Genomic DNA, 13,826 nt, shown 5'->3' with positions numbered 1-13,826 from the left:
GGAACACTGCGTAGCAATTTCTCAAAGGCATTTCTTTCAATTAATCTTTTGTTTCCCTTAAAAATAACTAAAATATCATTAAATTGTACTATTCCAACAATTACCCCAAACAGACACTAAATGGAACACAATTTGGTGATGTGTGGTTGGGGACTGATGCTGTTTACCCCCCCTCCCCAAACCTATTTGGTGGAACAAATACACAATGAGAAAACACGAACTGAACTTACCTTCCCGTATCTGGTCGCAAAGGTTCCCGTGAGCAGGGAGTGGAAAATAATTATCGTCTCGTCCAAATCCCACACAAAGACGCGCTGTGAACCAAAGAGCGGAAGGTGTTTAGTAATAAGAACAGGAAAGGGTCACTTAAATACACGTTCCTGGCCTTTGGAGGCCCCTGTCTGCTAATTACACCCATGTTTTATGCTGTTGTTGGCGAGAAAGTGGTGGGGCCAACCACCACTCATCTAAAGGCAAAGGGACTTTGGGATCCGTTCATCTGTGGTGGACAGGAGTCTTCCTCAGAACACGCACTTTGGGGTTGCAGATATGGGAGGTGCTGAGCTTTTAAATTTTTTTTACATTTTTAGACTTAAAAAAGGGGAATACTCCCTAATTTCTCCCAACATCTCGACGAAGGAGGTGACATTACGTGAGAACCTTATTTACTAAACTCAAGTTTCAGGCACGGATATTGCCTTAAATTCATCTGATTTGATAGTTCTTGGGGGTTAAACCCAAGATGATCAAGATCTCATGTTCACGAAGCCCTTTTAGCCTTCTGCACTCTGGAGTCAAAACATCAATAGCCCCTTCTTTATTTATTTTTAAAGGTTCCCTCCAGTGAAGACTTCATTTCAAAAACACTGAATTTATCAAGTATTTCCCAAAGGAGATTTATGAATGATCGTCCGTTGGTAAAAGAGAGAAAATATAATCTCAAGATGACCCCTGACTCTAGGACTCTATAGGAGAGCTTGTACCCCCCCAACCATTATATGTTATTTGAAGAAAAGAAAACAACAAAAAAAAATCACAATAAAAATGTTACATCAATGTGTTTCTGAGACAGGACGGTTCTGAGCAGATAATATATTTAAGGGTCTTTTTGTATTCTTGCCCAACTCCAGGACAGTTATTCAAATATATTTTATCCGGCTTTAATGTATTATTATAAAAAAAAAAAAAAAAAACCTTTGATAGTCAGCCAAGACTTTTAAAAAAATCGAGCTTGCAAAATCTTCTCCTCCTCAACAGAAAATCTAAATAACCAGGTGGAAAATATATTAGGAAAAATGGGATAAACTCGACAGAATGATGGACTAGGTAATGTTGTTCTCTGCTGTGTGTAGAACCCATGGATCAAATGGTTTTCTCGTTTTAATTCTGGTGTGACGACTTCAAAAAGTTTCTGGTTCTTAAATGAATTATATATGTGTTGTATAGATACCGGGACATATCTGGGCAAAAGAAGAAATGTAGCCGTTTAGGTGGAACTTTCATCCACAATAATGGAATTCTGTGGACGGTGGGAAGAACTGGTGGTTCTGGTCAACCACGGGGTTGACTGAACCACAGAGAGGGTACTAGGAAGCCACAAAAGGTTGTTTTGGAAGAGGGGATAATACCAAAATCTAATTTTATCTAAGACAATCAAAAGCTTTGGCCAACTGGCAATCAGTGGGCTGGATGCAGCCCTCACACGAACCCCATCCTGGTGGAACATTCCAATAAGGTCCACGGAGCTGGATATATAAAGCAAGAGATTTTAAAAAAGGTCTAGTCGTTCTCCCATCTACCAATATTTTAACTTCTTCAAAGCAATACACAGCTTCACGCAGTATCGGCACTCAAAGGATTAAATAATGCCGGTGGCTATTACCACAATATTTAGGCAGCAGATTTTGATGCACGGTAGCATATGTTTCGATGTACGGCATGCCAAAAAATTTCATTCCAAAGTCCGTAAATCATCACTCAATTGTTTTTTTGTATTTTTTTGTTAAGTTTCAGAAATTGTAGCGTATACCTTGTAATCCACAACATCTGTGAATGTTTGGCTCGGCCGCCCAATGGAAGCAAACAATTGTTTTAACTGGCACCCTTGGCCTCTTTGAGAACATTTTCCTAACTGTACCTTTAAGTAACCTACATGGCTTTAGGATTTTCAGTTGGCATGATTGTTCTACAGGATCTTCAGTTTCGAATTAAGGGAATTCAACTGAGTTAGTGAACAAAACCTACAAAATTAACTACTTCCATGTCCTGAATTACCCCCCAAGGCTTCCGTAAAAGCAGAAGAGCAGTCTAATGGGGAGGTATAATCACGCAAGTTAAGATGGCTGTCCTTGGTGGCATACAGTTTGTTTAGTCGAGTACACGGTCGCCCATGATTTGGCCTTAAAGTAGTATTTGTGCTTCTGAACATACCTCGATTTCATTATCCACCGTGGGGGTTGGGTCATTGTTCCTTTTCGATCTACCCCGTAACTTCCCGTCAGATCCTCTGTGCTGCCGATCGCTGTCTGAATCTTTAATGGGTGTGGAAGGACCATTATGGGCATTATATTCACCTGAATGACAATAAAACATTTGTTACAAAACCATGCAAAGCCATCTAGATACTTGTTCATAGAACTCATCGACTCATCGTAGGTAATAGTACCCCCATTGAAAAAAATAACGGGTGCTCTTCTAACTCAGTGACCTGAACTTGGGAAAACAATATGGCGGCCCATTATGTGGTTTTCTTATTTTAACCTTTGATATTGAAAGCTTGAACTGCTTACATCAAAGATGATGTGAGGAGACACTATCCTTTTTGTTAACAGGTAATTATGCCTAATTTCATTTTTAACATTGTTAAAGAACAAACCAATGAACTGTTTTATGTAAAATTCCAAGTAATGCTCAACATTCTAAGCCCTCCTTCCGTCTGCAAGAAGCGGAAAATATAAATCATATTGACTTACCAGACAAAGATTCAGGGCTCTCATTTGATATGTGATGGGAAGACTCCTGAAGGGAGTACGAGCTTGTGGACAGAGACGTTGGACTGACACCATTTGTTGGTACATATGGAGAGTTGTATGACGTGCTGTAATACTGGGGATATTGACCTTGGCTGAAACCAGGGTACGATGAATATTCCTTTGACAAAAACAAAAATGGATTTTAGCTTGGTAAAGGATCCTTGGAGCATGCATAATTTCTATTTACTATCCAATATCTAGCTGAGCTTTTAGACCTTTGAAGTCCAGAGTGGGTCCATAACGTCAAGTAGAACATGAGGCAACCCGTCAGTGGCGTACCTACCGGGGTCGCAGGGGTCGCGACTGCGACCGGGCCCCGGCGGCAGAGGGGCCCAAGCCAAGGGGCCGCACGAAATCGGGCCCCGGCGGCAGAGGGGCCCAAGCAAAGGGGCCGCACGAAATCGGGCCCCGGCGGCAGGGGGGCCCAAGCCAAGGGGCCGCACGAAATCGGGCCCCGGCGGCAGGGGGGCCCAAGCCAAGGGGCCGCACGAAATCGGGCCCCGGCGGCAGGGGGGCTCAAGCCAAGGGGCCGCCCGATACCTTTTTATGTTTTTTTTTATTATTATTTTTTTAAATAAGGCAAGCCGCGCCACGGAGCTGGCGACGGCCGCCTAATCATTGATGCAGCGTGAGGGGCGAAAGCTCCGCCCCCTCACGCTCAGAGTGTAGGATCAAAGGATTACATAGAGTATGAGGGGTGAAAGCTCCGCCCCCTCATACAGACTGCAGGAGCACTGGATCGTGCCACAAGAGCTGTATGAGGGCTGAAAGCTCTGCCCCATCACACAGACTGCTGGAGCACCGGATGTCGTGTCAGTCACGTACATCCAGTTTGAAAATAAACGGCAGTCTTCATCTATCACTCCATCAGCACTTCATCATGGCCCCAAAGTGGAAGGAATAGGGAGGTCGGTACAATAATGTATTTTTAAAAAAAAATATTGTATATGGCATTAAATTATTATTTCATTATTATTTCAATTATAAACATAAAAATAAATATATGTGTGTGTCTGTGGAGGGGGACAAAACGCATAAAGTTTTTTTTCTTTAAAAAATGGAGATTTCTAGATTTATTTTTATATAGATATACATATATAAACACTTATATATAGATTAGACACACAGGTTCAGCTCCCCAGCGTCACCTTTGTCCCCATCCAGCCAGGCACAGGATGGGCTGTTTGGGGACAAAAATGGCAAACCCTACGTGTGTTATCTGGGTGCTGGTCAGGTTCTATGTGGGCAGTGTGGAGGCCAGGGCTGGTTTTGGGGTGCGCAACCTGTGATCTATGCCTATAATTTAGGGGGTTTTAAATATACCTTTAATGCAGAGTTTTTATGTGAATTCTATTTGATCTATATCTGCAATGCTGGGTTTGTGTGTTATTCTGTTGATCTATATCTGCTATGCTATGCTTCCATACATTATTTATGTATTCAAAGAAAAAGGAGCGCATGTACAAAAGGGGCCCTATGTACATGCGCCCCTTTTTCTTTGATTATGCCCTTTGTACATGCGCCCCCTTTTCTTTGATTTTTTACAGATATGATTCAATATGTAAATTTAATTTGTTGAATATTTTGAAAAAAAATTGTTGGGTAAAAATCATGTTTTTTTTGGGGGGGTGGGGGGTGGGGGGGCCCTTAACAGATTCTCGCACCCGGGCCCTGAGGCGTCTAGTTACGCCCCTGCAACCCGTGATAACATACTTTCTGTAGGCACTGGACAGGGTTACTAAGTAAGCTTGCTAGAAGGCAATGTGTGCCAATTAGGCTATTACTGGGGCATTTAGACTTATATCACCCTAATATCAGCATTACTTATTCCAATTGGCTACTGATCCCAAAAACCATTGTCACTTATAACTGGTACAGAATCTATTCAAAGATGGTAGGTCTACCACGAGAGGTGAGTAGTTAAATAGATGCGTGACAACTACCACTGGCGTAATCATTGGCTGCCAGGCAGATTACTTAAAATGTATTAAAAAAATACAAATAAAAATATAAATTTTTTTGTAAAAAAGCAGACTTTTTAAGGACCCTAATTGGTCATAGAGAATAACTTTAAAAAAAAACAGATTCTAAAAAAAAGTAAGTCATTTTGATTTAGCAAAAATTGTAATGGAATATTATTTAGCAAAATGTAAAAAAAAAAAACCCTTGTCCGATTCTTATCTGCTTTGTGCTATAAACCAGTTTTTACTTAATAACGTATTAGATATCTCAAAGCAACTGCACAGAGCTGGCAAAAAATCCCACCGCGTAGAAACTGCCAAAATCTCTCTTAGTGAAAAGATATTTGCTTTACCAATTTGAAGCCCAAATTCTTGAGAAAAGTTATTAAGGGCCAGATAAACACAGAAGGAGTGATTGTGCTTTCGGTTAATGTATGTCGTATAAAATAGCGTTTTCTGAAATGTTTTTGTGTTTTCTTTCATTTTGGAAAGAACATTGCTTTTTTTTTTTTTGATAAGTTAACCTACGAAGGTCTATGGCGGAACAATAAACATTGTAGATTACAAACTCAAACCACTAATTACAGAGTAAGGGAAGAAACAGAACTCAGAGATTTCAAAAATGTTAAAAAACAAAGTATCAACAAGAACATAAAATTGTTTATTTTCTTCTTTGTAACAAATAATGCACTTTGAAATCTCACCCAAAATATTGGCAGTGGCAAATTCATTTACTTCATGTTGATGCTTACCTCTCCTATTGTTGGGTATAGATTTTCAGTATCAGAGAATTCTATATGTTTGGATTGTTCGGATTTTTTTTTAATAAGGGAAGTCCTATTTCCAGAGGTGGAGGATGCCTTTACGGCTTATGATCTCCCATTTGGGGTTATTAAAGATTAGGCTTAATATTTATATACAACATCTCACCTGATGGACACCACCAAATGATCCTGTGTTGGTCAAACCGTTAGCTCCTTGATAAATCCCTGATGGACCTTAGAGAGGAGGGGAAAAAAAAGGTTACTGAAAATGGAAAGGTGCAAAAGCTTAATTGTCTACTAATAACTGGGGGAAGCATTTTTTGTTTGCACTTGGTCTTACAGTGACTTCCTGCTGCTATAGGACTCAGTAGGAGGAACCATCCGGATCCTTTGGCTTTCTAGGAGAAGTTTTAATTAAAACGTTTGGGCCAAACCATTCAGATCCTCTGTGTTTCTAGGAGTTATTAAATTTAAAACTTTTTGACCAAACCATTCGGATCCTCTGTGTTTATAGGAGAAATACAACTTTTGGACCAAACCATTCAGATCTTCTGTGTTTATAAGAGGAATAAGACTTTTGGACCAAACCATTCGGATCCTCTGTGTTTACAAGAGAAATAAGACTTTTGGACCAAACCATTCGGATCCCCTGTGTTTATAAGAGAAATAAGACTTTTGGACCAAACCATTCGGATCCTCTGTGGTTCTACGAGAGACTGGTCCTTTATAACACCAGAACAGTAAAAGCATAAGGACAGTATCTTATCACATGATCATTTTCTTTTTCTCTTTGTTTTCCTAAGTGTGGACAGGGCTCCAGTGTCTTCCCCCATGTTCTTTCCCTAAAGATTTTGTTTGTTTTTATTTTAAGACGCTGGATTAAGTAGAGAATGAACAGCTGAATAAACTTCGTCATGCCAGGGGAAGTCACAAAGAATATGCAGAGAAAAAAAAATGGAATTCCTTGCCAGGAAGCAACAGGAATGGGTTATGGTTCTAGAATGAATTTGCTACCACATGTAGCCCTCGGAGCATGTAAAATGGAGCATTTGAAATGCTAAACCGGGGCAACTACTTATGGGAGAATCTCAAACTCTTAACACGGCCATATAAACGTGAATGATACATTGTCTTCTGGTCTAGTGATAATTTGTTTCTGTATGGCTGAGTTGATTTTTTATGATGGTCCAAATGTTCGTTGGCATGGATTTCTCTGTACACAAGAGTTTTCACCATTTTCCTCTGATACGCTGACATAAATATCATTGAAATATTCAGTCTTAAGTGCCTGTGGAGCTCCGGCCAAATCCTTCATGGAGGGTTTCTCATATAACACATTTGGAAGCTTTAGATGTTAAAGCGATTGGAATCTCCATTCTTGTTCCTCATACATATAAATAAATTAAAACATACATAATATACAGATAACATTCTATCCCGTTCAGATTTTTTCCTAGCCTTATAAATTATTTCTTGCTGTCCCGCGACGCAGGGTCAAGGTGCTGATAGGTAGAAAGGCTTTGTCGCCATAGCAGCAGGGGGAAAAAAAAAGCTTTAAATCGGGAAAGGGAATAAAATGAGCAGCTCGGTAACGCCATCTTTAATATATTCTGAATCCATAAGCGTTCTTTATGCTATAGATATATAAACATTTCTGCCTGGCTCTCCGGCGCAAAATAATATAAGAATAAACTCAACCTTTGACTTTTTCATCTAGTGGGAAAACATTGTTTTAACAAAAAAACTGGGGGAAAAAGGAACAAAAACACTTTTATTTTATAACAGTATTTTATTTATTTTTCTTTCATTAATTTGCTCCCTACAGATTTCATCGAGACAAATCCTAAATTCCATTAAAACGTTCTGTAAGGATACTATGTAACTTTAGCAAATCACCCCACCTCGTTCTTAAAGTGGCCTGTATTGAAAGATCCGAGCCGTCTGTCTTCCAGTTCCAGTTGTTCAAGTCTCTGCTATTTAATTATTCCAACTATTCCAACTAATTTCATTAGCAAACTATGTTACAAGCTCTGCCCCAGGGGCAATTTTTTTAATGCACATATACATTTTGTTTTTTTTGTAAAGGTTTCTGGTTTTGTTTTTAGAACGACCCTCCCTACTTTACAATTGTAATTTTCCAAAAAGCCCATTGCATTTAATTACTAATTAGAGCATGTTGCTCGTAGGAATGAATAAACCAAGGTAATTTAAAAATGATCGGAGGATATTTTATATAAGAATTTTTTCTCTTGCTTGTCTTTTAAGTACCTCGATAGAAATATCTTATGCCCCCTGCAAACTTTGTATATTCTCAAGTTATGGGCAATAAACATGATTTTTAAAATCAGGATATCACTTTTAAATTACCTAGAAGAATCATCTGTTTCTACATGGGATTATATCATCCATTTTTTATTATTATTTTTTATTAGTCTTTACATCTTTGTTGACCTGAAATCTGGGCATGCAGGGAGCCATCTTGTTTTATTAGGAACCGCCCCTCTACTTCCTCCCATTAACGAATCTCACAGAGCTAATGCCTGGTGATATTTTAGTCTCAGTATTTTTTTATCAGTGAACGAGTCATTATTGGAGTTTTGAAACTCCCTAAGAATATATCTTTAAATATGGTTGATCGTAGGAATGTAGACACTAAAGTCCTAAAGAATAATCCAAGTAGAAAATACAGCTTCCTTAAATCACTATAACATCTAAAAAAAAATGTTCCCTGTTATATTTATTAATTTATTGACTTATATATTCCTGCACACTGTACAATGGGACTGTTTATTATGATGAGTGTCCAGTTCTCCTTTTAATCCTTTTATCATTAAAAATATTTTCTTTAAGACTGTTTACATGTATTATGCACTCTAATTATCTGTAAAGAGATGGAAAAAGAGACTTTCTTCAGAATAATTTTAATTGAATACAGCAAAAATATTCTGAGATACTTCCCCTTTAAAGGGAGAGAGAGATATCTCGAGCATTATTTGTGAAACATTAATTGTACAATAAAATGCGTGATCTGACCCTTGACAAATGAGGCCTCTTAATACCCTTAAGACTCTCTGCAGGGTTAAGACTCAGCTCTGCCGCCATAGTCTTAGACTAAAGCTAATCAAAACCATATGTTCTGTCCAAGTTCTTAAAACAAAACAAAAAGAAATCTCACTTTATGGAGAGTTCGGTTTTATGAAGCAAACCTGGCTTTTAGATTTTGTTTTTACTAGTTGTTAAGTATATGAATATCACAATATATTGTTTTAAATTTGATTTTATTATTATTTTTTTTTGTAAATTGTCCCAGGTTAAGAATTTATTGATGTTTTTATATACCTGCTTGCACGTTTTATAACATACATTCAGCCCAACTGATTTGGTCTAAATCAAAAGAAAAAGGGCAAACATAAGTCATCGGGGCACAATGTTAAACATGTATGATGTCATCAAAATGTGCCCCACATAACTTTTCATCAATGTTGGGCCAGTATAATGTAAGCATACCTGGGAACGTTATGGCTCTGGCTACCCGGAGCCCACCCTCTTTCGGAATGCGGGCAGGAAGTCCCACGTTGTGGGCGTTCCCGCTGATGTTACGCGATGCATTTGAGGGGGCAATGGGCGGGAAGTGGGGCGTATCAGAGCGCCGCTCTCGCGACTCGGAGAAGCAGTGCTTCTCTCGGAGCCTCCGGGCGAAACCAGGTATTGGTGTAAGCATGGTGTGGCTTGTGTGGCTAGTTGAGTAAGATGGGCCGGTGGTGATGCCTCAGCCCTGCCCACTTCAAGAACAAGCTCCTCCCACTTCTGGGAAAAAGTGGCAACATTAGCATTCTCTAATTAATTTCCTGCCCTGAAGTTCTTTCCCTTTTTGTCCTCTCACCATGAAAAGGCTCCCTGAACCAATCAGTAACAATCAGCAACTTATTGGGGAAGGATAAGTTAACGATGAGGAATAATAATCATATAGGTCCCAAGAACAGGAATTTTAAATGGCTTTGAAGGTGGGTTTCTGATACATATATATATTGCTTATTTTAATCTGTACACTCCATTATTTCGTGGACGATGGGGGAAAATGCCAGGTGACTTTGCTCGTACTCTAAGATTAATAGAATAAAACGTTTAAAGAACATTCCCCCGAAGTCAGTAATGCTTTGCATCTTTAATAAGGTAAGTGGGGTCATGGCTTTTCTACCTCTCATGATTAGCGAGTCATTTCAAGCATTGCATAACCCAACAGTATTCGCAGAATGCGGCTCATGACACGTCCGTGACACGTAACCTGTTCGAACGTAAAAATCCTGCCTTACGGGTGTTTCCGAGTACGTTTCTGGAGGACTGGAAACAGATTCGCGAAAATAAAAAGAGTGAATTATGAAAATAACAAACTTTACTGTAATATCTTTCATTTTCCACGGAAAGCAACTAGAGAGGCTAACGTTTGATTGACCAAATGAAATCCCCCAACGTAAGTTGGGGTCAAGAATCCAGGACTTCAATGCATGAGTTGAGCAACAAACGAGAAGGAGATCCAGTGTTCCTGGACGAGCGCAAAGCTACTCCATAATCCCGTAGGAGATCTCAGAAACATAAGTCTGCAGGCAGAGGAATTTTTGGGGTCAAGACTTCGAATCTTTGACATAGTTAAAGTCAAGTGCGAAGACTTCGAGTGAGACGTCAACCCAACGTCCTTCTGGTCGTAGCTCGTAGTCCTGCGGTCCAAGATCTGGGGGTAAGACCCCCGACTTGGGAGGAACGAGTAGTAAAGTTGGAAGCTTTGAGAACGAGAGGTTTAAATAGGGTACTTATTATAAAAAACAAAACAAAAAAGGAAACAAAAATGTTACAAAAAAGCGGATTCGAATTCCCCGGCCAAACTTTTTTTGTGAAAGCTTCACAATTTGCTTTGTGATTTTGTTTTATTATCTGGCAGTCGCTGCCCAAACTGGTCCTTAAATCTTACAGTAAAATAGTATATTTTCTCAGTATTTTCGGCAACTATAATGTCTACAGATTCAGGTACTGAAAAGGTATTTTTTTGGGGGGGGTTTGAGTTTCTACGAGATTTTTTAAGAGGTTGGCATCCACTCAAATATCATTTTAATTTTTCAGCTAAAACGCACACAAGTCGGTTTCACCAGATCAGATTTTTCAGCCACCGGGGCTGTTTTGCATTAATGCGGGGGTCAGAGGTTAAATACAGCAGAAGCTAAGGAATTTTTCTTCCAATTTCATTTATTCAATATGCTCTGCCATAACACAGACCCCGCAATGGAGTAACAAGGTTAAGTAACTCGCTAAGACCCATGAAGTTAGTGTCAGGAGCTGATTTTAAGGCAACTTTGAATTTGTCCTTTCATGTCGATGACTTGCGTCAACGTGACCTAATTTGCATGATTGCAACCGTTAGAGAAACCTCAATTAACGTGCGCCAAAAAAAAGAAAATTACCGAAAATTCTAAAATGGAACTAATAACAGAATTCATTGTGCTTTTGAGACATGTATTTCGGATAGTAATTGCCACCACATGTAAATCATGAACCAGTTTTTACATATAACCGACGTTTCGCTGGTTCTGCAGTTATAGTGGGTATCATGTTCTTTGATTTTCAGGTCATAGTTTCACTGTGGCCATTAGATTGTGATGTAAGAAAGTTTTACTTTACTGAGAGGGTGGTAGATGAGTGAAGCAGACTCCCAGCAGAAGTGGTAGAGGGTAATACAGTGAGGGGATTTAAACACGCATGGGGTAGACATACGGCTCCTGAATCTAAGACGAGACCAACGACTGATTAAGGTTTGAGTCTTTACAGCAGGAGAAACGGGGGACTAGACGGGGGGCCGAATGGGGCCGATCTGCCAGCAGATTCTATGTTTCATTAAGGTTCTATGCCTTAAATTTTGAAATATTACATTGTTCCGAAGTATTTGGCTATGGTGAGGATAGTTAAATAAAGCGGCAGTCCTCAATTCAGTTAATATGTGATTCAGGAGGACTTCAGTTTCGGCTCCTGGGACCTTCTTCAACGGGAGGACCTCTGTGAAGAGCGCGTGTGAGGAAAGGGTGCGCCTGTACAGTTTACTGCACCATTTTTCTCTAAATAATATGGCTGATGGTGACGATAGTATCCTAACAGGCCAAACTGCTAATCACTTGATGGAAAGGCTTATAATAAAGGCACAGCAGCACCTCGAAGGACGCAGAAAAATCCCACCATCGCCCCGATTAATATTTCGTTTGATGTCTGGCTGAGCTAAGCCGTCCCTGCATGAGATTAAATGGTTAGCATGTGTTTTAAATGACTGAGTATGATTCAAAGGCCACCACTCCTGAACCATTTCATGGAGCACAAACTCGCTCTCCTTCCACCCCCTGCCAACCGGCAAGAGGCAGGGAGGCCGACGTCTTGGATGAATTAAAAACCTCAGCTTTCTTCAACAAGCGTAATAAAAGCAACCAGTGACTTTTATCAAGATGGGCCCCCTACAAACGCTGATTCCACCACCCAGAGATACATACAACGGGCCTCGGCAGTTGATCGGATGTCAGCGGCCTTCATAAGACTCTCAGCTTCTACAATCAGATACTGTTAACCCTTTCTAAAAGGAGACATGTGATTATACCCTTTTGAATGCCGTTTCTGTGATAGACCATCAACTCAACGTAAAGCTACAACAGCGTAGTATGGAACAATGTTTTGGTTGGATTCATTTAAATTATACTATTTCTTCTGTGCTACACATAATCAAACATCTTGTAATTAGGCTTCGTATGTTACCACAGCAAGGTCTCACTTTATGGCACAGAATGTTGTTTCCATCAAGGATATTTTACAACCATAGGATGCTAAACCATAGGATATTAAATTAAGTTGAAGTGTGGACTAATTAAGCCAGCGCTTGACCCAACTCAAATAAAACTTGGTCCAATGGGTTACTTGAAGCACTCCATGTTTTTAGTCAGTGACATAACATTTTCAGATTAATACAATTATCTATCCCAACACATAAAAATAGTCATTTAGTATGTGCTAATGGAAATAAATAAAAAATAAATAATAACTGTCCTGCTGTCTAAACATGAAGTGCTCTCTGAAAAAAAGGGAAAGGAAAAAGAAAAAAAGAAAAAAGGGGGGAAAAAAGAGAAAAGTATTGGGAACCGCTGCTGGTAAATCAACATTTTGTGAGAGTTAGTGAAAGAAGCCAAAAATGAACGGCACAGCTGCAGGGCGCACCTTCCTAATAGCTTTAAATGACTTCGTCACTGAGCACAAGAGCTTATAATTTAACAGCTACAATTGGAGCAAAACTCACTCTCATCCTAATTACCATCTAAAATGCCGTAATACATTTTAATAGGATTATACGAAAACCATTATTACTACTGCTTTAGGGCTAAAAAAATTAATAAATAAAATAAAAAAAACCCCAACAACATAAAAAATATAAAATAATTAAACATTTATGTTTATATGAATATCAATCTGTAAAGAAAAGTATTGAGGTTGCATTTCTATATAAAACTGATGATAAGAATGTTTTATTTATTATGTACAATCTTTTCTTATGGCTTGACGCTGAGATGTTTTGAGGGTAGCAGCCCAATACAGAAAAAAAAAATCAGAAATATAAAATAAAAATTATAAATAATCCCAAAAAATAATTTTAAAATTAACTTCATGAATTAAATTGATTAAAATTAATTGTATAAAAATATACGGAAGATTAGGTTTTGTAATAACCCGTGTAAGATTAAAACAAAGATTACTGGTAGGATATAGGCTTGATACATATGTGGAAGGGGTGGGGCCAATTTAACCCCGTCTATTTGCATTTTACGATGCCCATAAAAATATGGAAAACAAGGTAAATCTTGCTTTAATGAATAATAGTGGATTTATTTTTTCTGATTATTTTCTTTTGAATATTTTGCACTATAAATTCAAAACATTTTTTTTTAAAAAAATTAGAAGATTTTGCCAAAAACACTATGTTTAATTTAAAAAAAAATTATAATCATGAGAACAGCATAGTAAATGATAAATTTAATATAATTTTATATGGG

General features: G+C 38.7%; 1 protein-coding gene across 2 annotated transcripts in view; it reads right to left on the bottom strand.

Annotated features, from left to right (window-relative positions):
* The window catches only part of EYA2 (EYA transcriptional coactivator and phosphatase 2), a 69,077-nt gene that overhangs the window by 21,707 nt on the left and 33,544 nt on the right, over positions 1-13,826 (bottom strand). For both annotated transcript variants that reach the window (XM_053453307.1, XM_053453308.1), the window contains 4 exons: positions 5,924-5,991; positions 2,973-3,150; positions 2,431-2,573; positions 231-314 (listed from right to left, as the gene is read on the bottom strand). In XM_053453307.1, coding sequence (XP_053309282.1) covers positions 231-314; positions 2,431-2,573; positions 2,973-3,150; positions 5,924-5,991 — 473 coding nt within the window. The remainder of the gene's footprint in view (positions 1-230; positions 315-2,430; positions 2,574-2,972; positions 3,151-5,923; positions 5,992-13,826) is intronic.

Source organism: Spea bombifrons, chromosome 13 (genome assembly GCF_027358695.1).
Source record: "Spea bombifrons isolate aSpeBom1 chromosome 13, aSpeBom1.2.pri, whole genome shotgun sequence".
Taxonomy (NCBI): Eukaryota; Metazoa; Chordata; class Amphibia; order Anura; family Pelobatidae; genus Spea; species Spea bombifrons.
Note: the sequence above shows the minus strand (reverse complement) of the source record. Positions and strands in the feature narration are given on the sequence as shown.